Here is a 25,025-nt window from a genome sequence, read left to right on the forward strand (position 1 = left end):
TGAATTTGAATATGCTATACAGACACTTTGTGTGTGCATGTGTGTCTGTGTGTGTATGTGTTTTTTGTGTGTGCTTGCGATTGTGTGTGTGTGTGTGTGCCCTGGTGTGTGTGTGTGTGTGTGTGTGCGTGTGTGTGTGTGTGTGTGTGTGTGCTCTGGTCTGTCTTTGCTATGGTCTGTGAGCAGTGTTGGGAGTAACGCGTTACATAAGTAATGTGATTACTGTAATGTATTACTTTTTGCTGTAACGCGGTAATGTAAGGCATTACACAATTTTCTTTTTTTATATTTTACTCGGTACAAATCTCAGTAACGCGCGTTACAATGCATTTTTAACCCGAAATTAACTGGTGTGTTGTTTTTATACAAATTCGCCAACACCGCGAGATTCGCAGAGAAGAAAAAAACCTGCGCAAATGTTTACTTCGTCTTACTGCTAGAGGAGACAGCAGCAGCAGTATGGAGCCAGTTTCCTGCCATAATTCAAACCTGAAAAAAAAAGTTTCAAAGGCTTGTAAGTCTGGGTTTGAAAACTCAACACCTTGTTAAAAAGGTTTTGCAACACTGAAAAAATAGATTATAACCTGAAAAAAAATTCAAACAAAAATTCAAACATCTGTAAACATGATTTTGTGTTCTATTTTATCTTCTTCATCATTTTCACCAACACATTTTCAAAGTTCAAACAATTTCACCAGCGCATTTGCAGAGTTTCAAATCTGGCCAGGGACGCGGGAAGTCAGTCCGAGGGGGGGGTGCTGAGAGAGAATCTATATAATGACGTCATAATAAATGCTGCGCAACATCCATTGTTTACAGAGACGAGATGACGGGTGACGTCACATTCAGGGCTCCGCTCTGATAAACACTACTGGTGTGTAAAAAGAGTTCTGCCAAATAGCCACTGTTATTCACAAACGTCAGCAAGTAAACAATGTGGAAATTAGAGTCAACTCGGCTGATACTGTGCTGAATTTCACACACTAACAACATGCCGACAAGCTGTTGCGGTCCGGGATTATACACAGCGTTATAACAAGGATTCAGGAGGTTATTTCTAAAGGTTTAGAAAGGAAAGTGACAATAATAGAAAGCCTTCATTTTCATCCAGAGTTACGAGTTGTCTGATATGAGGAAAGTGACGGTTTCTCCGTCAAGTGAACCGTCCGTCTTTGCTCTTTTTTTGCCAACCAGTTTACGTGCGGGATTCCAGAATCATAACGATAACTTTCAACGTGTCTATTAATATGGCAGCAACATTTTACACCAGTTTTAGAATGTTCACTACAACAGATGTTGAACACCAACATGCTTATGTAAAATCAGCATAGTACGATATTCAGCTATCGACAGTTCTGCGTTGTGCGTCATAGCCTACGTCAGCCTACTCAGACAATGTTCTAAATAAAATGAAATGATAATATGATAAATATCATAAAAAGGGTGGATGTCAATAATTTAATGAAAAATCATGTTGTATGATAAAATTATACAAAAAAAAAAAAAAGTATTGATTTGTTCAGAAAACCTTCTCACTTGCAGTTACAGCCAGAGGCCGCCAGGGGGGGGGGGGTGCTGCACCACCCTAAGCACCCCCACTTCCCGCGTCCCTGAATCTGGCACTGTTCTAACAGTGTATTTCATTGTTTCCCGGTTTTGAAACCTTGTAAATGGGATTCTGCAAACAGGTGTTCATACATTGAGAAATACGTTTTGAAAGGTTGTATATTTAGTTTTAAAAACTTGTAAAGGTGTACATTTACGCCATTGCAACGTATTTTTTCAGAACTGACTTTTCAGCATTGACTTTTCAGAGATTTGACCACACAGGCGCAAGCTTTGAGTCACGTGAATATTGGCAGTGTTCTGTCGCGCATATGTTTTGAAACTCCTGACAGTCAAGTCTGAAGAAAAAAAAAACGTTCCTGGGGGCGGGACCATTTAGCTTTAAACCTATTGGTTGCTCTCGGCTGATGTACATTCCAATCACATTCTTGTCATCGGCAGAGCACTGTCAATCACGCACAGCCCGGTGAACGGCACACGTGATTGGAATGTACGTCAGCCGAGAGCAACCAATAGGTTTAGAGCTAAATGGTCCCGCCCCCAGGAACGTTTTTTTTTTCTTCCGATTTGACTGTCAGGAGTTTCAAAACGAGTGCGCGACAGAACACTGCCAATATTCACGTGACTCAAAGCTTGTGCCTGTGTGGTCAAATCTCTGAAAAGTCAGTGCTGAAAAGTCAGTTCTGAAAAAATACGTTGCAATGGCGTAAACGTACACCTTTACAAGTTTTTAAAACTAAATATTCAACCTTTCAAAACTTATTTCTCAATGTATGAACACCTGTTTGCAGAATCCCATTTACAAGGTTTCAAAACCGGGAAACAATGAAATACACTGTTAGAACAGTGCCAGATTTGAAACTCTGCAAATGCGCTGGTGAAATTGTTTGAACTTTGAAAATGTGTTGGTGAAAATGATGAAGAAGATAAAATAGAACACAAAATCATGTTTACAGATGTTTGAATTTTGGTTTGAATTTTTTTCAGGTTATAATCTCTTTTTTCAGTTTTGCAAAACCTTTTTTGTTGAGTTTTCAAACCCAGACTTACAAGCCTTTGAAACTTTTTTTTTCAGGTTTGAATTATGGCAGGAAACTGGCTCCATGCAGAAGAGTTACATTTGCGAGATGGGCATGCTACAATTGAATCCAAAGCTGCGCTACTGGCTTTCTCACTGCCCAAGTTAGTTTAAGCTGCGCTGAGTGGTTGGGGCGGGGGGGGGGGGGGCGGGACCTAAGCCATTATGTAGGTCTTGCTATGTCATTCATTATGCTATGAATTCTCTGTGAATGAAAGAAAATAAAGCGATAGAAATGTAAAAAGGGTTGTGTATCTTGTCATGACTTTTTTTTTTTACAATCTACAGTAGTAGGCTCTAGCTCTATTGATTTCAATACCTAAAGATACAGTTTTTCTATTATAAAATGTATTGCACCATGAGCCATAACTGCGACCATTATATTGTACATTTGTTAGCCTTAAGCCTAGCTCATTATGCCAACCACATCAACTCCTGCTGTGTAATGAGCTGCATTGAACACAAGAAGATCTATTGAGAACACCAAATCCATATTTCCTGTTATTTTGGTGAAAGAAATGCAAAAGTAATGTCAAAGCAGTGTAAAGCCTTACAATTCAAAGACAGTAATACTGTAATGTAACTAATTACTTTGAAATGACAGTAACAAGTAATAAATAATGCATTACGCTTTTGAAGTAACTTGCCCAACACTGTGTGTGTGTGTGTGCGTGTGCGTGTGCGTGTGTGTGTTTGTGTGTGTATGTGCCCTGGTCTGTGTGTGAGTGTGTGTGTTTGTGTGTGTGTGTGTGTGACAGGGCGAGAGGCCATTTTCTTATTAAAATATGTCTAGTCGGTGTCATTCTCAGGGCGAATCTTCATCTCTTAAGCATGAGCTCCTCCCTCTTCCCTCCTCACTCCTCTCCCTCTGTCTGAACCATCTTCTCCTTCCCCCTGGTACCAGTGTCATTATATGTTACTGGCATGTAGTGGAATGGAGAAGAGTGGCGAGGAGGCGACAGGGGGGGGGGATAGGAGGGAAGGAGGTGAGGAGTGGAAAGGAGAGGAGAAAGGGGATGAGAGGAGGGAGGAGAAGCTGTCCTCTACTTGAACCTCTTCTCTCTTGTACCCCAACACTCACCTCACAAGCTCTCGGTTCACAGTGAGGACACACCATACACAACTCCCCTCTCCCCCCGTCCCCCTTCCCCCTCCCCCTCTCTCCCCCTCTTCACCATCTCCCCCTCCCTCACTCCCCCCTCCCCCTCGTCCCCCCTACTCCCCTCTCTCTCTCCCTCCCCCTCAGGTCCGGTGATGGTACCAGAGCGCAGTGGGCAGGTTCTGACAGCCCAGGTATTCCCTCTGCAGCTGGGCGTCGGTTAGAGGGGGTGTGGCCTTGCAGGGTGCGCCCGCCAGCGTCACATTCAGTAGCCCTGCCCACAGAGAGAGCAGGCCTGACTTCTCTTGACCCTGACAAAAAGAGGAGGAGTTAGTCTGCCTTATGTCATGTCTATATGTTCTATGACTGGGTCGGCTTAGCTCAGGAGGTAGAGCAGTTGTCTTGTAACTGAAAGGTTGCTAGTTCGATCAGCAGCTCCTCATAGCTGAGTGTTGATGTGTCCCTAAGCAAGTCAATTAACCTTAACTGCTCCTGATGAGCTGCATGGTTGACTCTGCCATCGGTGTGTCAATGTGTGTATTAACCGATGTAATACAATGTCTGCTAAACGCCCTAATTGTAATTGTATATGTCTGTTTTTCGGGCTATTTGTCTGTCTGTCCGTCTGTCTTTCTTTCAGTCTGTCCTACCTTTCCCAGGTGATCTATGAGGCAGGTTCTTGGGGTCAGGTGGTTCCAGGACCCCTCTCCTGGGTCAGGGTACTGTTGGGCGGGGCTGATGATTGGGACCACGTTGAGGTGTTTGGAGGAGCTGCGCAGCCTCTTGGAGAGGACGGAGCTGTAGCTTTGCTCCACGAACACCAGGACCCGGCTTGCCCTGCAGCCCGCCAGGTCCACCAGCAGTTCGTTCACCGAGTAGCGCTCCTTCAGCTCCGCCTGCAGGGCCGCACAGGTCAGGTTCAACTACTACAGGTCAGCTCCAAACTACCACAGGTCAGGTTAAACTACTACAGGTCAGCTCCAAACTACCACTGGTCAGGTCAAGCTAGCACAGGTCAGGTCAAACTACCACAGGTCAGGTTAAACTACTACAGGTCAGCTCCAAACTACCACTGGTCAGGTCAAGCTAGCACAGGTCAGGTCAAACTAGCACAGGTCAGGTTAAACTACCACAGGTCAGCTCCAAACTACCACAGGTCAGGTCTAAATAGCACAGGTCAGGTCAAACTACCACAGGTCAGGTTAAACTACAACAGGTCACAGCCAAACTACCGCAGGTCAGGTCAAACTACCACAGGTCAGGTCAAACTACCACGCAACAGGTCAGGTCAAACAACAGCAGGTCATATCTTACTACCACAGGTCAGATCAAACTACCAGACCGCAGGTCAGGTCAAACTACCACAGGTCAGGTCAAACTACCACACCACATGCCAGGTCAAACTATCACAGGTAAGGTAAAACTACCACAGGTGAAACTACCACACGTCAGGTAATACTACCACACCACAGGCCAGGTCAAACTACCACAGGCCAGTTGAAAGTACCACAAGTCAGCTCCAAATTACCGTCTGTCTGTCTGTCTGTCTGTCTGTCTGTCTGTCTGTCTGTCTGTCTGTCTGTCTGTCTGTCTGTCTGTCTGTCTGTCTGTCTGTCTGTCTGTCTGTCTGTCTGTCTGTGTGCGCTTGTGTGTGTGTGTGTGTGGGTGTGCTTGTGTGTGTGAGTGCGTGTGTATGTGCGTACTACGCCGTTGAGGTTGTGGTCCCAGAGCAGCATGGAGCCGTCAGTACACGTTGGGGAGTTGAGGAAGAGGACCAGAGAGTCCACGCAGTGATGCTTCCTACACACATAGGACACGTACTGACGAATCACAGCCTTCTCTACCGCTGGGAGAGCACCCTGCATGCCCTCTGGAGAGAGAGAGAGAGAGAGAGAGAGAGAGAGAGAAAAGATACCACTTCACTGTCTGACGGCAAAATGTCCATAGTTGGACAGACAGAGAGACATTGAGGCAGACAGAGAGAGAGAGGTGAGGGGGGGGGGGGGGGGGGGGGGGGGATTGGGGGTAATACCAGGAGTGTGTCCGGGGCCAGAGAAGAAGGTCTTGATGTGGTCCTGGTGGAAGCCGTTATCCCTCAGCATCCCGTAGAACTTCTGGAGGGACTGCAGCTGGTGCTGGAACAGGATCTGCTGCTGCCAGCCTCCTGGACAGACATTGGATGCTGTTGATATACATATATCTATATTAATATCTATGTATGGATCTATCTACATGTAGATACCAGAGAGGAGCAGGGCGTGGTCGCAGGTCTGGTACAGCCTGCAGGAGCCCTGGGAGGCCAGAGGGGGGTGGTGGCATCGCCGGGTGTTTCTGTTCAGCTCACAGCTGGACAACTGCTGGATGGGGGGGGGTGGGGGAAGGGTCTGGGGGCACGGCCCAAACTCAGGGTGCTCTGGGTGAGAAGAGAGGACAACCATCTACCAGAACCTCCAGACACAAGGAGGAGGATGACAGGGGCTCATGGTGGAGTCATGGTGGTCTCATGCTGGTCTCATGGTGTTCTCATGGTTCACTCATGAAGGTCTCATGGTACTCTCACAAAGGTTTCTTATGGTGTTATGGTCTTATAAGTTCTTATGGTGGTCTCAGGAAGGTCTCATAGTGTTTTGGTGGTGGTCTCAATTTGGTCTCATGGTGGGTCGCATGAAGGTCTCATGATACTCTCATGAAGGTCTCATGGTACTCTCATGATGGTTTCATGGTGGTTTCATGAAGGTCTCATGGTTCACTCATGAAGGTCTCATGGTACTCTCACAAAGGTTTCATGGTGGTCTCATGGTGGTCTCATAAAGGCCTCATTATGACAAATCATGGATGGATAATGGATGAACGATGGATGACTCACCGATACACCTGAGTCTCTGTGTTTTGTTGCTGTCTCTCAGTCCAACCACTAGGGGAAGGAAGGTGACCTCACATGGCCCTGCCCTCCGCTCAAGGTTTCTAAGCAACCGCTGGGACGTGGACGAACGACGCTTCAACTGGTTCTGACAGCGACCCTTCAATGCCAGAGTCAAACACTCCTCCCCTTAAAGAAAGAGAGACACACTTATCATCTAGCGTGAGAGAGAAAGATAGAGTAGTATTAAAGTAGTACAAGTAGGCTAATTGTAATAAGTGTGTTGTTTTTTTCAAATATAGTTTAACTTTGGAGATAAAAATACCAAATACCTTGTAAAACAAACACACACACACACACACACACACACACACACACACACACACAGGTGTATTGTGACTATGCTTTTCCATGATTTAAGGTCTGAAAATAATAATCATAATAGGTATAGAAGTTCTAATAATTGAATATATCAATAATGAGGTAGGGAAGTCTAGGGCCCCCTTCTAGAGCTGCTGCCCCCGCGACCCGACTCCGGATAAGCGATTTGAAGATGAGGATGAGGAATAATGAGACAGGAATACCGAAGTAAAGGCCCTCCATGAGCGAACAGCGTTTCTTGGTCACGTTCATGTCCACGTAAAACAGAACCACAGGATGGCCGAAGTTCTCCCCGGGGCTTGGATCCACTAGCAGGACCGCGTCGTGGGCTGCCGTGGGCTGAGGGCCGCCCCCCGCTCTGTAGACCCCCAGCCCCGTGGGGTCCGAGGAGTCCGGGAGCAGGGCCACCACCTTATCTGGAGCTCCTGGGAGACACAGAATTAAACCGGCTCCTACCCAGAAGTCATGCACAGATAGTGATATCATCCTGGCAGACAGGACACAGCGTTAGACTGACTCCTACCCAGAGGTCATACACAGATAGTGATATCAGGGATCCATCAAGATATCACTATTATATCAGAATGGTAATAATCATGTATTAATCAATAACTCATTAGTATATTCTATCAGTATGACACAAATAATGTGTTCATGCATGCCTCATTATTATATTCCATCAGTATGATAATAATCATGTTTTCATATGTTATCAGAATGATAATAAACATGTATCACCAACACATCTTTATAATATTTCATAAGAATGATAATGATCATGTATTCATCAATACATCATTATTATATTTTATCAGAATGATAGAGGCCATAGGCTCATAATAATACTTATACTACTACAAGTACGAATAATTGTATGAATCATAATATTATTATTGATAATATTAATAATACTATTGCATACATAATAATGAGAAGAAGAAAGAGAAAGAGATTAATCATCATCTCGATGATCTTCGTGATCATTATAAAAAGGAGAGCCTATAATAATAATTGATAATGAAAAAATATTTTCGAATTATTGGGCTTTTAAATGTTTTAAGCTGTAGCAAATATGGACTAGTCCTATTAGTCTTCTATTGTAATTGAAAGTATTGGCCTATTCCTGACCCACTAATGCATGAAACCGGACCGGTCCTACCTAGGTGGGTGACCTGCTCCGAGACGTACAGGGCGGCGGTAAGGAGCTGCATCCCGTCAGGCCTGCAGCCCCCCACGGCCGGGGAGGAGCCCACGCGGCGACACCGCTGGAGCTTCAGGTACTGCACGGCGCTCCGCCCCCAACGCTCCAGCTGACCCAGCCTCGCCCTGGGTGGGGAGCCCCGGGTCGGAGGACCACCGGTCCCGGAGCCCAGCAGACAGAGAGCCAGGAGCAGGGAGGGGCAGACTAGTATCATCTCTCCGAACAGCGAGCCTCAGCCCGACCTGCTCCGGGAGGACGGACCGTGTAGTGCGGACAGACGGGAACCGGCGGAAAGTTCTTGTGTCCCGCCGATTGTTAAACTCGGTGGTACTCTTGAGGGAAGCGGGTTGACTCCCGGGTGAAGGGGTGAGCACTCCCGGGTGAAGAGTGAGCAGTCCGCGGTGAAGATTGCGCGTGTAGAGTGTGTGAAGTGGAGAAGGAGGTTTGCTCAGCCTCCAGGAGATTCACATCGAGGATGGAAGTATGTCTCCCCCCCCTCCCACACTCTATGGTAAAAGTCTCTCTCTCTCTCTCTCTCTCTCTCTCTTTTTCCTTCCTTCGGCGATATAGCACACACACACACACACACACACACACACACACACACACACACACACACACACACACACACACACACACACACACACACACACACACACAGAGAGAGAGACTTCTACTATAGCCTAGAGTGAGAGAAAGACACGAGAGAGTGAGAGAGACACACGCACACACACGCACACACACACACACACACACACACACACACACACACACACAGTCATTACGCTAAACTCAAACCTGATTACATTAACTTATTTAATCCTGTCTAATTGATTTGTATTTGATCACTTTATTTTCCCTTACCATCTTCTTAACTATAATCTATTTTCTATCTATCTAGTATTGAGTATGGAGTATCTATTATCTATTATATTTTAGAGAACGTTATGTGGGTCTTTATCAATCCAATAGCAAATGTATATCTGTATGTGCATATGTATGTGTAATTATATATATATATATATATATATATAGATATAGATATAGATATAGATATGGATAGTTAGATGTGTTTCTGCAGGAGCCTGACCCCAAGCAGTAAGGCCCCTGGAGAAACACACTGCCCCCAAACCATCCACAAGCACACCACATCAACAGAATGGTATTTAACCACATACTTGTCTATTGTATTTGCACAGCATTTATTTATTGCACAATAACAGCTACCACTACCCCTACAAGTTGAACATCCTACACTTCACACTTTATTACACCTCATTACTTATTATTATTATTATTGATGCTGCTCCTTATTTTATATTTTTTACTTAGTTTTTCTTATGGTTTCTTATCTTTATGTATTTTATCTTGTATTGTTGCTGCTATGTGAATGCTGAGGAACCAAGCCTACGGATTTTACTTTTGTGTACTGTACAATAAGGTGTAATAAAAGTGATTCTATATTCTGATTCTATAGCAGTTTGTATATACCATAATAACATTCCCCAAACGTCCACTATAGAGCGGCAAAGTCCCGCCCCTTCTGGTGGACCCCATGGGACTTATGAGATCGTGAAATAAGAATGGGTTTCAATGCAGAGAAAGTAATTATTTTTATGCTTTATATGCCCCAGACTACACATATGTTGTTTGTGGATTTAAATGATAATTTTTCATGCAAAGAAAACTAAAATTTATCGTGAAGAAGTTTGATGACGTTAGGTTTTGTGTGAGGCCGCTTTGTGAACGTGCTGTGTTCCAATAGCCATATTATTCGCATTCACTATACTTAGTTTGAGTACGTACTAGGGCGTTCCAACTAAGATAGGGGCGAAAAGAAGTGTAATGAAAGGCAGTATTGGGAACGTTACTTTAAAAATGTAATTAGTTTTAGTTACTCACTACTTGTTCCAAAAGATAACTGAGTTAGTAACTGAATTACTCTATAATAAAAGTAACTAGTTACCAGGGAAAGTAAGTATTTGCGCTACTGTAAAAAAAAGGGGTTGCTATATGTTGAAGAATTTGGATTTTTCTGAGCAGTTTTCACTTGGCCTTAATGTGTTAAATGGTTGAACTGCCCATTCAAGGCCCTGATATGCTTCCAACTGAGGCCCCGTCCACACTAACCCGGGTAAATCTACAAACGCATAAATATTTATCCGTTTAGCCCCTCCGTCCACTCTAAAACTGAGAATTCCGACACTGAAAACGATAGTTATGATGTTATAACTCTAGTTCTATGATTGTAGGCGTAGCCGTCGAGGCTTCGCCTTATGGGCTTGTCCCGTGCGCGTGCTTGCGCGCTGAAAATGTTCAACTATGCACCAATCAATGTGGGCAGTGGCACCGCCCAAATTCCCACGGCACCATGTATATATGGTGGCGCAAACCGCCGCCCATCCTCCACGCTATTCTTTCAGCATTTGGAGGGTACAGCAGGTGGGAAACTAGACGGCTACGCCTACAATCATAGAACTAGAGTTATAATATTGTAGCCGAGCGTTCTGGGTTCAACTATACTAATTATTATATAACACAAAGACCGGGACCAGAGACGAGGTAGTGCGTTCAGCAGCCCACTCGGCTTCACTTTAATCACCCCTCCCCCACACACAACACATCAACTGTCAACTTCCCCCCTTACAGCAACTCACGAGGGACAGACCTCCTTTTCCAGACTAAACGCCGAACAGTCTGTTACACACGTCCCCTCCTCAATAAGAAACGTCCACGTTTCACCTGAACAAAACAAAACAAAAAAACATAGGGAGAATATCCCCCCAAATCCCCATCTGCTGTAACTCCAACAGAACAACAATATAGGCAACACAAATAATCAGAACATACATCAAACACCTGAATTCCAAATCCTCTAAGCAGTTGTTAAGCGCAAACTATACAGTCACCCTGTAACCAGTGACCCAAACATACAACCAATGCTGCCAAACATTTGTGCAACACCTTGAGGCTAAACACATAAACTCAACCTGAAACAAAATTAACAAAAACAATACAATGAACTCATTTGTTTTCACCGTACATTTCACCTTTCCATCAATTCAAATCTTTTTTTTTTTATCAAGCAAGCTTCCACTGCATTAACAAATCCAGAACACCATAACTTCAAAACATGACAAAGTCCTGCAAATGGGACGGAGGCCGCACCACTCGCCCGCCGCGAGACTGTCCGGACCTGAGCTCCGGTAAGTTCCCACACAGTCCATTGTCCAACTCACCAGCCCGAGGCTGATCCCTGCTCTGTGGGAGCGAAGACTCGACCACAGGAGGAGAACCAACGGCAACAGGAGTGGCAGGAACAGTCTGTGCCGGCAATGGCAGAGTGTACGGTTTCAGTCTGTCATGATGAACCACTTGAGCCCGCTCCATCGGGTCGAGAGCGCTGATAATGCGATATGTTAGTGCAGCCTCCCCACCAGAAACCAGCACTTGCACGACCCGATATGGGCCCTTCCAGTGCGGTGCCAGCTTCATACGCCTTTCCGTGGGGTTATTCAGCCACACCAGCCCACCTACACTAAAGGGACGGTGGCAGCTACTCTGGTCATGGTACAGTTTCTGTCTCTCGCGGGCCTCCGCAGAGTTAAGCCTGGCTGCGCCGAAGGCTGACTCCAGCCGCTCTGCAATGGTGGATGCATAATCCACCTGGGACCCAGTGCCCCGGGAGTCCAGATCACCAGCAGGCACCAGCACGTCAGCAGGAACCCGGGCCTCACGTCCATGCATTAGGTAGAAGGGGGTGAACCGGGTGCTGGCATGTTTAGAGGAGTTGTATGCAAAGGCGACTTGCTTCACATAAGTGTCCCATTCACCTCCATGCGAAAGCAACATCTTCGCCAGCTGATCGATCAGAGTCCGGTTGTGACGCTCCACCATGCCATCAGATTTGGGATTATAGGCAGTGGTGCGTGTTTTCTTAATCCCCAGCCATTGACAGAGGCTCTGAATCACCTCTGCTTCGAACTGCCGGCCCTGGTCGGTATGCAGGATTTCTGGAACACCATGCACCAACACATAATCCTCAAAAAGGCAGCGCGCGACTGAGTGTGCTGTCTGATTCGGTAAGGCATACAGGGCAACAAACTTTGTAAAGTAGTCCTCGACCACTAAGATGTACCTGTTCCCCCGAGATGTCATGGGCAGCTCCAGAATGTCTGCGGCCACCCTCTGCAGAGGACGGTCAACTTGGGACCCTCCCATAGGAGCCCTCGGCCCTGGGACTGGGCTCCTGCGAGTCTGACAGGCCCTGCATTGCTCACACCACCGCCTTATGTCCCTCAACATGAAGGGCCAGTAGCAAGATTGCTTGGCTTTCTCCCACACACGTTCAGTGGAAAAGTGTGCAGCAGCCGGCCCCCCATGCAACTGTTGAAGGATCTCCGGCACCATGGCTGCCGGAACAACAGCCTGAATTTGCTTCTCTCCCGTGGTTTCAGGCAACGCCGTGCGGCACAGCAGCCCCTCCATTACCGACAGACGGTGGAACTCAGTCCATAACTTCCTCAAGCTGGCAGAGGAACCCCCGGGGAGTCTACGAGGCCGCCGCACTCTGCCCTGCTCCAACCAAGACAACACAGCACTAATGTCAGGGTCTTCACGCTGTGCTGACCGCAATTCAGCTCCACCACCACTAAGTGAATACACCGGAACTGGCTCTGTTTGTGCCCCATCTGCAGGCGGAGAGTGGTCAGACACCTCCACTGAGGCCACGGCGCAAAGTCCGGCTGAAGGAGCATCTGGCTCGACAAAGTCTGGAGACACGGGTCGGCGGGACAGAGCGTCCGCATTTTTGTGGCGGGCGCCATCCTTGTGGACCATGACCCAGTCAAATGGGTCCAACTCCAGCACCCACCTACACCTCCGTCCAGTAGGGTCATTATCAATGGCCATGCGCCTAAGGCCCAGCAGAGGGCGATGGTCAGTGATGATGCAGAACGTGGATAGTCCCACATAGTGTTTGAACTCACGGACTGCCCACACCACAGCCCATAGTTCCCTGTCAAAGGTGGACCATCTCTTCTGTGTGTGTGTGAGGGCCTGGCTTGCGTAAGCAATCACCTTCTCACAACCCTCTTCATCCTGCGCTAGCACTGCCCCAACCGAGTCTTTAGAGGCGTCGGTGTACACCTTGAAAGGAAGTGCAAAGTTAGGTAGCGTAACTACCGGAGAAGATGTAAGCACTTGCCTGAGGTAGGTGAACGCCGCCTCACACTCAGCCGACCACTCAAAGGGCACATTCTTCCCTGCCAGCCGGTTCAGTGGTGCAGCGTGCTGGGAGAAATTACGCACAAATCTCCTATAATAGGAGCATAGACCCACAAAGGCCCTGACCTCTGACGGGGTGCAGGGGGTTGGCCAAGTTCTCACCTTATCAGTGTTCCTCGGGTCTGGTTGGAGACCATCCCTGGAGACCACGTGGCCCAAAAACACGACATGGTCCCTGGCAAAGTGGCATTTCTTGGAATTCAACTTCAGGCCCGCCAGCTGGATCCTAGAAAGGACTTCATCCAAATGAAGGAGATGGTCTGAGAATGTACGGCTGTAAATCAGTATATCATCCAGATATACCACACAAATGTGCCATGGCAGGCCCCTCAGAATGAGCTCCATCATTCGTTGAAACGTGGCTGGAGAATTGGTCAGACCCATAGGCATAGCCCGCCACTGATACAGGCCCCGGCCGGTCGTGAAAGCTGTCTTCTCGCGATCCTCCTCAGCCATCTCTACCTGCCAGTAGCCATTCGAAAAGTCAAGCGTGCTGAACCAGGCCGAGCCAGCCAGAGCATCTAGGCTATCATCCACTCGCGGGAGGGGGTGTGAGTCTTTGATCGTCACTGCATTCAGCCGACGATAATCAATGCAGAACCTCCACTGTCCCCCTTTCTTCCTCACAAGCACCACTGGAGATGCCCAGGGGCTACAACTCTCTTCCACAACTCCATCAGCCAGCAGTTCAGCCACCTGACGTTCAATCTCTGTCCGTTTCCCAGGTGCTGCCCGATAAGCACGCTGCTTCACAGGGGGGTGGTCCCCAGTCCTTATATGGTGTTTGATCAATGTGCACCTGCCCGTGTTTCTGTCGCCCAGGTTAAAGACATCAGTGAACCTCTGCAGCAACTCAGCCAGCTTGGCCCTCTGCTCAGCCGTAACAGGAGACTCCTCTAAGGAGACAGGGCCTGCAGCAGCCGGCGGCACAGCTGGATGATTGTCGACGACACGAGGCGGCACTAAAATGTCTCCCTTTCCGACTGGGTAAAACTCACCCCGGTGTAGACCCTGCCTGAGTTCAACCGCCTCCCCTGTGGGATTGAGGATGCGGGCTGAGGTCACACCATTCCTCACACTGCTCACTGTACGAGCAACCACCAGCCCCGTTGTTTCGGGGATGTTAGGCTCCAGATATCCCTGAAAGTCTGCAGCAGGTTGACTAGCTCCAGCAGGAGTGAGAATGTTCACTGGCACCAGAGCCTCACTCAGCGGAGGAATGGTCATGACGTCAGCGAGGGATACGTTACAACAACTTGGGACCAACTCTCCACCCTGAAGCAGGGGAACAGAAACGTCCCATAGTTGTAAAACCCCTCGCCCCAAATCCAACAATGCATGATTCTTAGCCAGAAAGTCCAGTCCGAGTAGAACACACTGAGTGGATTCCCTTAGCACATGGAAAGTGTGCTGCCAGCAGGTCGGGCCCAGACGGAAGGTGATCTCACTGGTACCCAGTGTGTCTAATTTTTGTCCATTAACTGCCCGAGAGTCAATATAGTTCTTTTTCAGAGGCCTGTTTCGCAGGGCAGGGACTGACATACGGAAGTCTGCACTAATTAGTGACACCGAGGCCCCGGAGTCCACCAACATGAGAACCTCTGTGCCTTCAACCACACCCCTGATGAAAGAAGTTGATTGGCCAGTATAATCCATACAAGCAATGTCATTGGAAAAGTCATGGCTCAAGGGACCCACCATAGGAGTAGCTGGCGTTTGGGCCTCGACACCAGCTACCGGCCGTTTCCCTGATGGCCGTTGTCAGTATCCTGCTGTCGTGGCAGGAAGTGCACACCGCGTCGCCTGGGCTCGTCCTCACGTCGCCTGGGCTCGTCCTCACGTCGCCTGGGCTCGTCCTCACGTCGCCTGGGCTCGTCCTCACGTCGCCTGTGCTCGTCCTCACGTCGGGCACGCCAGTTCGGGCTAGGGCTTCTACCCCCAGGCGGCCTGGAGGGCATCCCAGACGGATCTGAACGATAGCCACGAGACGGAAAACCCCCCTGGCGTGGGGACCGCCCAGGCTCGGGGGAGCGGCCACGGTGTTCCTCACGAGAGCCTCTCAACTGGCAGCCCCACTCGCCACAGGTACAGTTACAGCCTCCTCCTGAGGGCGAGCGAAACCTTCGCCCCCTTGTGTCAGCATCCCCCGACCTCAGTCTCCGATTTTCCTCACAAAGTTCTTTCATTCCCACTCTCATGGTGTGCATGTCCTCAGTTAGCTTTTCAACAGCTCTCTGGAGACCATCAGAGACTGACACGGACTGTACAGATGGGCCCCCACCACCGTAGGCAGCAGCAGCAGTACTCACGCAGTCTCTCTGTAGGGTCATTCTGGCGTTCTCACATCGCTCCGCCACGTGTAAAGCCTCCTCCAGGTCCGTGGCGCCCATCTCCAAACACTTGGCCTTCAAAGCCGGGTCAAGACCAGCCAGGAAACGCCGAAACTTCTCCTCCCTCTGTGCAACACCACCATAATCCGGAAATGCCTCTGTGACCAGCCGGCTCACATCAGCAGCGTACACCTCCAGACTTTCACCAGAAGCACGCACACGGGCTGACAGGCTTGCTCTGAACCGGTCCATTAACTGTCTCTGTCCAAACGCTGCTCCCAGCCTCTCTTTAATCGCCGCATAATCCAACTTGGTCGCATCAGGAAGACTGTCCCACAGCAGAAAAGCGGACTTGCTGAGGCGAGTGGGAAGAATCCTCACCAGCTCTTCCGTACAGCCGTGGCCGCCCCCTGCCGTGGCGCCGACGGCCACCTCCAACTGCCTCGCCCAGCTGAGGAAACTCTGGCTCCCGTCCCCGGTAAAAGGAGCAGGCAGGTCGATCTTTACAGCTCCGCCCGGCGAGTATCTGCCCAGCATGCTTGCACTGGGTTTAAAAGGGTCCTCGTCTGCGCTCCACATGTCAACCGTCTATCACGCACCACGTGCGGTCAGCCAGCTAGCTATACTGGGGCAGCTAAACCAATAACTAACTGAAACTAAAACTAACACCGACAAGGCGCCGCAGCAGACAAAATACTCAACTAAACACAATCAGCGGTTCACTGAAGAACACCGCTGCCACCAATGTAGCCGAGCGTTCTGGGTTCAACTATACTAATTATTATATAACACAAAGACCGGGACCAGAGACGAGGTAGTGCGTTCAGCAGCCCACTCGGCTTCACTTTAATCACCCCTCCCCCACACACAACACATCAACTGTCAACTTCCCCCCTTACAGCAACTCACGAGGGACAGACCTCCTTTTCCAGACTAAACGCCGAACAGTCTGTTACAATATCATAACTATCGTTCTATTTCATGTAGGCTACGCCGTCTAGGATTCGCCTTATGGGCTAAGGTGAAGCTGCGATCGGAGCCCAATCAATGTACTCCTGCTGGACCCCAGTCAAGAAACTTAAGTCACCAGGGCACACAAGACTAAAAAAAGCCGAGGATGTGTAAAACACAACAGCTTTATAAAAAACGAATTCCTCCTAGATTAAGCAAGGCGATGATCAAGAGAAAAAATGCGTCTGCAAAGACTCCGGCCCCAATCCGTCCTTCATGGAATCCATGAAAGTGAAGGGAAAAACCAGAGTAATACGGTTTCCATTAGGTCCGCTACCACCGGGGGTGGAGCAATGGAGTTCGACTCTCCAATAAGGGGCTTCTCTCGTCCGTTTCTTATTTGAGAAAAACGGTGGGAGTACTATACTGGCAGACAAAACCAACTTGTCAATTGGTGAGCCAATAGGAACCCCTCTAGTCCGTTTTTCATTTGAAAAATGGCGGGAGAGAAATACTGGCAGTCCAACTCGCCAGTCGGCGATGGAATTTAAACGATGCCGCTTAAAAGAACATGCCTATATTCTTATGCCGTAGAAGGGGCCCCGGACTCAAACACAGAGTTGCCGAGTGAGCCCCTAGACATGTCTAACATGTAAAAACGGACAAAGGGGCCGGGGGAAGACCAAGACGCAGCCGCGCAGATGTCTTCCACTGAATCGCCTCTGAGTAGAGCCGTTGAAGGGGCCACGCCCCATGTCGAGTGAGCTTTTTAACGCCCAATGGTGGCGCTAAGCCCTGCCGAGATTAGGCTAAGCAAACACCCACACATATCCAGCGAGAAAACCGCTGTTTAGAGAGAGCGCGGCCCCTACTAGCGTCGCTATAACACACAAACTGTCACGCAGCGTCCTGCTACGCGGTCCACTACCTCCACCTAGTGGCCACTTGGCGCCGGTGGTTCTTCTCCTTCCACACCTGTGTGCTGTCAGCTCATCATCAGTTCCTTCTTCAGTCGGAGATCTCCTGCCAGTCGGCGCCAGTTCGTCGTTACTTCTGCACAGTCAGTATCGGTCCAACTAGTATTCTCGAGCTTTCCTGCAGTCTGTCCCCGTGGTAACACTCTCCCTCCTTTCTCAGTACTCTCCGGTCGCCGAACCCCTGCTTGCCTGACTCTCCTCCCGGTTCCTGATCCCCCGCCTGTTCTGACGCTCCTCCTGGTTCCTGATCCCCCGCCTGTTCTGACGCTCCTCCTGGTTCCCGACTCTCCGCCTGTTCCGACGCTCCTTCTGGTTCCTGATCCCCCGCCTGCTCTGACGCTCCTCCTGGTTCCCGACTCTCCGCCTGTTCCGACGCTCCTCCTGGTTCCTGACTCCCCGCCTGTCTGACTCGTCTACATTCCAATAAACCCCGTTCCCCTTACCTCGTCTCTGCCTGTGTCTGCGCTTGGCTCTCCACGTTCCGTACCCCCTAACAGTACGAACTGGCCAAAACATGGACCCAGCGGACGCAGAGTCACTCCGCCAGAGTGTCTCCCATCAAGGACATCTCCTGGGTCAGCACGAACACACCCTGAAGGAGATGACCTCCAACTTTCATGAGATGGCCGTGGCTATACAGTCACTGCGCGCCGCCTCGCCGGATCCATCCGTCGCTGTTCCGGGTTCATCGGCTTCGCCCCGGGAGCCGTACATTCCTGCACCAGAACGCTATGCGGGGGACCTGGGATCCTGCCGGTCCTTCCTTCTCCAGTGTTCGTTGGTCTTCGAACTACAGCCTCTGACCTACCCCACCGACGGGTCACGGATCGCCTACCTCATCGGTTCCCTGCGAGGCGAGGCGCTCGCTTGGGCTACTGCCGTGTGGGAACGTGGTTCCGCGGTTTGTAGAGACTATTCCGCCTTTACCGCGGAGATGCGGATGGTTTTCGACCACCCGGTCCGGGGAAGGGAGGCGTCTCAGCGCCTTCTACATCTCCGTCAGGGATCCCGCAGCGTCGCCTCCTTCGCTGTGGAATTCCGCACCCTGGCAGCTGAGAGCGGCTGGAACGGGGAGGCCCTGCAGGGGGTTTTCCTGAACGCGCTATCCGATGAGATCAAGGACCAGCTTGCCTCCCGGGAGGAACCCACGGATCTGGACGAGCTGATCGCCCTCTCTATTCGGCTCGACAACCGGTTGAGCGAACGCCGCAGGGAGAGAGGTTCACGCCCAGTCTCGCACGGGTTCGAGCCGCACGCAACACCTCGACCTTCCGCTTCGTTCTCCGCTCCACCTCGCCGCGAGCGGGGACACTCCCCCGAGCCTATGCAGATCGGACGCACGAATCTCTCCCCCGCGGAGAGGGAACGCCGTTTGCGCTCCGGTTCCTGCCTCTACTGTGGTCTTTCGGGCCACCTCCGGTCAGGCTGTCCCTCGCTTTCGGGAAAAGATCGGGCTTGCCAGTAAGCCGAGGGATCCTGGCGAGCCGCTCCCGTAACCCCTCGGTCTCCCGTCCCCTCCTGGAGGCTGCCCTCCTGTGGCAGGATCAGGTCCTCCCGCTCTCTATCCTCCTGGACTCTGGGGCCGACGAGAGTTTCATTGATCGGGAGTTGGTCCTGCGATGGAAGATCAACACGGTTCCGCTGGATTCCCCCATCGAGACCCAGGCACTAGACGGGAGGACACTCACGCGGGTGGAGCACCGTACCGTCCCGGTAGACCTACTCGTTTCCGGGAATCACCACGAGTCCATTTCCTTTATGGTGATTACCAGCCCCTTCTCCCCGATCGTTTTGGGTTACCCCTGGCTGAAGACTCACAACCCCCGGATCGATTGGGGAACAGGTCGCGTGATGTCCCGGAGTACCCACTGCATGTCCCAGTGTTTACGGTCCGCTCAGTCACCTCGAGCACCAGAGCTCGAGCCGGCCCCCACGCCTCCTAACCTATTCCCTGTTCCGGAGGAATATCACGACCTCGGGGAGGAGTTTAGCAAGTCCCACGCCTTGTCCCTGCCCCCCCACCGCCCTTATGACTGCTCCATTGACCTCCTTTCCGGGGCTCCCCTCCCAGGGAGTCGTCTGTTCAATCTCTCTCGGCCCGAGCGTGAGTCGATGGAGAAGTACATTGGGGAATCTCTTTCTGCTGGGATCATCCGCCCATCCTCTTCACCGGTTGGAGCAGGGTTCTTCTTTGTGGGGAAGAAGGATGGCACACTTCGTCCCTGCATTGACTACCGGGGGTTGAACAACATCACGGTGAAGAACAGGTACCCCTTGCCCCTCATTAGTTCCGCCTTCGTCCCCCTCCACGGTGCCATGGTCTTCACGAAACTAGATCTTCGCAACGCTTACCATTTGGTTCGCATCCGGGAGGGAGATGAATGGAAGACCGCGTTCAACACTCCTTTGGGTCACTTTGAGTACCTGGTCATGCCCTTCGGTCTTTCCAACGCCCCCGCTGTTTTTCAGTCCCTAGTTAACGATGTCCTCCGGGACATGCTGAACCGCTCCGTGTTCGTGTACATAGACGACATCTTGATCTTCTCGAGGTCTGTGGAGGAGCACCGGGTCCACGTCCGGCAGGTCCTACAGCGACTGCTGGAGAACCGGCTATATGTCAAGGCGGAGAAGTGCGTCTTCCACGTGCCATCCGTCGCCTTCCTGGGATATATAATCGGTCAGGGCCGAATCAGCATGGACCCCTCCAAGGTCTCTGCGGTGGCCGAGTGGCCCTCCCCCCCAACCCGCAAGAGATTGCAGCAGTTCTTGGGATTCGCCAACTTTTATCGTCGGTTCATACAAGGCTATAGTCAGGTCGCGGCACCACTTACGGCCTTGACCTCCATTAAGATCCCCTTTTCGTGGCCTCCGGAGGCGGAGACCGCTTTTCGGAGCCTCAAGCTCCGCTTCGTTTCTGCGCCCATCCTGGTGCAGCCTGATCCCGCTCTTCAGTTCGTGCTGGAGACCGACGCTTCTGACACCGGAGTGGGCGCGGTCCTCTCCCAGCGTTCCCCCCCTGACCACAAGCTCCACCCCTGCGCCTTCTTCTCCCGCCGGCTGTCTCCGTCAGAGAGGAACTATGATGTCGGGAACCGTGAGCTTCTGGCCGTCAAGCTCGCGTTGGAGGAGTGGCGGCATTGGCTGGAGGGCGCGGACCAGCCCTTTATTGTTTGGACCGACCACCGTAACTTGGCGTACATTCAGTCGGCCAAGAGACTGAATTCCCGGCAGGCCAGGTGGGCCTTGTTCTTTGGGCGATTCAATTTCTCCCTCACCTACCGTCCCGGTTCCCAGAATGGGAAGCCGGATGCCCTGTCCCGTCTGCACTCCCCCGAGGATCGCTGTTCTGACCCCGAGAACATCCTGCCCCCCGCTTGCCTGATCGCTACTCTTACCTGGGAGATTGAGTCCACGGTGCGCCGGGCACAGGATCAGCAGCCAGACCCCGGCACCGGTCCTCCGAATCGCTTGTTCGTTCCAGACGCCGTACGGTCCAGGGTTCTGCTCTGGGCTCACTCCTCCAGGCTTACCTGTCACCCAGGAATCACCCGCACACTGGACTTCATACGCCGGCGTTTTTGGTGGTCGTCCATGGATGCGGACGTCCACGCGTTCATTGCAGCATGCGCAACCTGCGCCCGGAATAAGACGTCTACTCGTTCCCGCTCCGGCCTGCTGCGACCTCTACCCATTCCTAGTCGACCGTGGTCTCACATCGCCCTGGACTTCGTCACCGGTCTGCCCACGTCCGAGGGTAACACCACCATCCTCACCGTGATTGACCGCTTCTCCAAGGGCGCACACTTCATCGCGCTCCCCAAGCTCCCCTCTTCTAGGGAGACCGCGGACCTCCTGGTCCAGCACGTTTTCCGCCTTCACGGCATTCCGGTGGACATCGTCTCGGACAGGGGTCCTCAGTTCACCTCTCAGGTGTGGCGCGCGTTTTGCGCTGCGCTAGGGGCCACAACCAGCCTTTCCTCCGGATTCCACCCCCAGTCCAACGGACAGTCAGAGCGGGTCAACCAGGAGATGGAGGCAGCTCTCCGCTGTATCTCTCACGCCAACCCCTCATCCTGGAACTCTCAGCTCCCCTGGGTCGAGTACGCCCACAACACGCTGGTCAACGCGTCCTCCGGTTTATCCCCGTTCATGGCCTCGCTTGGTTATCAACCAACCCTGTTCCCCGAGCTGGAGGAGGAGATTTCGGTCCCGTCTGTCCAGGCCCACATGCGCAGGTGCCGGCGTACTTGGAAGCGTACTCGCGCTGGGCTGGTCCGCGCATCCTCCCGCTCCCAACTACAGGCCAATAGGCGCCGCCTACCTGCACCCCTGTACGCTCCCGGCCAGAGGGTTTGGCTTCGGGCGAAGGATCTACCCTTGAAGGGAATCTCTCCTAAAATCTCCCCCGGGTTCATTGGACCTTTCGAGATTGAGGCTATCATCAACCCCTGTGCCGTTCGTCTCCGGCTACCCCCATCCCTCCGTATACATCCGACCTTCCATGTGTCCCAGGTCAAGCCCGTCTCCTCCAGCCCGCTGTCTCCTCCTGCCCCGCCCCCACCTCCACCCCGGGTTATTGACAACCATCCGGCGTGGACGGTCCGTCGCCTCCTGGAGGTTCGGCGCCGCGGGCGGGGGCTTCAATACCTCGTCGACTGGGAGGGGTACGGTCCCGAGGAGCGCTCTTGGGTTCCCCGGAAGAATATCCTGGATGCCTCGCTCGTCCGGGACTTCCACCGAGGTCATCCTGCTGGCGTTGGGCGTCCGCCGAGAGGCGTCCGTAGAGGGGGGGGTACTGTCACGCAGCGTCCTGCTACGCGGTCCACTACCTCCACCTAGTGGCCACTTGGCGCCGGTGGTTCTTCTCCTTCCACACCTGTGTGCTGTCAGCTCATCACCAGTTCCTTCTTCAGTCGGAGATCTCCTGCCAGTCGGCGCCAGTTCGTCGTTACTTCTGCACAGTCAGTATCGGTCCAACTAGTATTCTCGAGCTTTCCTGCAGTCTGTCCCCGTGGTAACACTCTCCCTCCTTTCTCAGTACTCTCCGGTCGCCGAACCCCTGCTTGCCTGACTCTCCTCCCGGTTCCTGATCCCCCGCCTGTTCTGACGCTCCTCCTGGTTCCTGATCCCCCGCCTGTTCTGACGCTCCTCCTGGTTCCCGACTCTCCGCCTGTTCCGACGCTCCTTCTGGTTCCTGATCCCCCGCCTGCTCTGACGCTCCTCCTGGTTCCCGACTCTCCGCCTGTTCCGACGCTCCTCCTGGTTCCTGACTCCCCGCCTGTCTGACTCGTCTACATTCCAATAAACCCCGTTCCCCTTACCTCGTCTCTGCCTGTGTCTGCGCTTGGGTCTCCACGTTCCGTACCCCCTAACACAAACAACTGTTATGTGGAGCGGAACGCGGCCGAGCGTTTCACGTACAGAGCCAGCACCCGCACCGGGCACAGGAGATGCAACTCCGCCTCCGCCTAACTAGAATGAGGCGGGAGGTGAAGAGCCTTAAGCACAATATCTCTCGAACGGAAAGAACTATTAATGTTCTTTGGGAGGAACGCAGGATTAAGTCTGAGCAGCGCAAAGGAGCTGTCCTTGTTTAGCAACAAGCAGCTCGGGCCTGACAGACAGAGCGGTCAACTCACAGGGCTAACCCTCGACCGCCTTTTGGGGGAGAGCAGAGGAGCGCACTCCCCCCTGTCTGTTTATGTAAGCCGCCGCCGACATGCTGTCTGTCCTGATCAGAACGTGGCGGCCACGTACCAGGTGAAAGAAATGCAACAGCACTTTCCTCACAGCGGCGAGTTCCAGCACATTTATGCGAGCTGTAGGGGGCGTGCGCCACTCGCCTCCCACCGAGTGAGAGAGGCACGTCCCTCCCCAACCCGTCAACGAGGCGTCCGAGAAGACCACTACGTAGGACAACACTCTGCCCAGGGGAACACCCCTGAGAAGGGCGGGGGGGTTTCCCCAATATTCCAGGTCTGGTGACACTGAACGGGGTACGAGGAGCACCCTGAGCTTGTGTCACATGGGGTCCAACCGTTGGCGAGCAAACCACAGCTAGAGTCTGCACATAAAGAGCAGACAACAGGCGCATGGTGGACAGTGCGGCCACGTTTCTGCGAAAGCGGGAGAGTGCCAACAGGATGGCGTCTCGCCCAGGAGGCGAGAGCATCGCTGTCATGGTGGCTGAGTCTATGCAAAGCCCCAAGTAGACTATCTGCCGGCTGGGGAGCGGGGAGCTCTTTTCCCAGTTGATGGCAAAACCTAGGAAAGAGAGATGGTTTATCACCGTCATGGTGTCCCTTCTCGCAGCTTCCTCTGAGTTGCTCAGAATAAGTAGGTCGTCGAGGTAGAAGAGAACCCTCTTTCCCTGACGCCTGAGCGGTCCCAACGCCGTCTTCACACACTTTGAGAAGGGAGTAGCCGAATGGCAGGCACTGGTACTCGTATGCCACCCCCATAAAGGCAAAACGGAGAAACTTTCTGTGCGCCTGCCGAACAGGGACGTGGAAGTAAGCATCCTTGAGATCCAGGGATGTGAACCAGTCGCCCTCTCTCACACATCGGAGCAGCGCTCTGATAGTAAGCATTCTCAATTTCCTCGCGGTAACGAATCTGTTGAACACGCGAAGATCCAGAATAGGTCTCTTCTCCCCTGACTTCTTGGAAACCAAGTAGGAGTAAAACCCTAGGTGTGACTCGTGGGGGGGAACGGCAGTGATGGCCCCCTTCTCCAAGATACGGGCCACCTCTGCTGCCAGAGCCGTGCTTGCTGCTGGGTCCCGTAGCCTGGTCTCCACCAAACCCATCAAGGGTGGGGGACGGCGCTTGAACTGTATGGGATGGCCCCATCTCAACGTGTTGTCCAACAACGATGGTAGAACGCACCGCTCTTGCCAACACGCATAGCGGTCGCAGAGAGGACGAGCTGACAGCTGAGGAATGCTGTCCAGGAATAACCCGTATTCCTTGGCCCCTACCGCCTCCACACTGTGTGTGAACCAAGGGGGGCATCCCATGAAAGGGAGGAGGCTCAGCGAGCGTGGTAGACGTTTCAGAGCTAGTCGCTGTACAAACAGCGAGCAGTCTAGACGCCGCGCTCATGTCCGCTGAACAGGCAGCGAGCCGTCTAGCCGCTGCACTCGTGCCCGCGCGTTGTCCGCTGGCTGTATACTGGAGACTGGTACAAGCGTCCGTATCTACGGGCTTGTGTAATGAGTCTCCAGTCCGCCCACGAAGCTCAAAGGGACGCCGCTTCTTAGAACCAAGTGAACCAGAGGTTATGTAAACACGCCG

General features: G+C 51.8%; 1 protein-coding gene across 1 annotated transcript; it reads right to left on the bottom strand.

Annotated features, from left to right (window-relative positions):
- Nucleotides 1-3,875: 3,875 nt before the first annotated feature.
- On the bottom strand, nt 3,876-12,458 carry si:ch211-67e16.11 (uncharacterized). The gene is made up of 10 exons (XM_060074160.1): nt 12,392-12,458; nt 11,760-12,198; nt 8,144-8,310; nt 7,188-7,409; nt 6,610-6,792; nt 5,986-6,156; nt 5,776-5,907; nt 5,447-5,613; nt 4,394-4,639; nt 3,876-4,054 (listed from the first exon to the last, which is right to left on the bottom strand). Exons 1-10 carry the CDS (start codon nt 12,456-12,458, stop codon nt 3,887-3,889), a joined length of 1,962 nt encoding a protein of 653 aa, XP_059930143.1. The 3' UTR covers nt 3,876-3,886.
- Between the last annotated feature and the right edge of the window lie 12,567 nt (nt 12,459-25,025).

Source organism: Gadus macrocephalus, chromosome 16, assembly GCF_031168955.1.
Source record: "Gadus macrocephalus chromosome 16, ASM3116895v1".
Taxonomy (NCBI): Eukaryota; Metazoa; Chordata; class Actinopteri; order Gadiformes; family Gadidae; genus Gadus; species Gadus macrocephalus.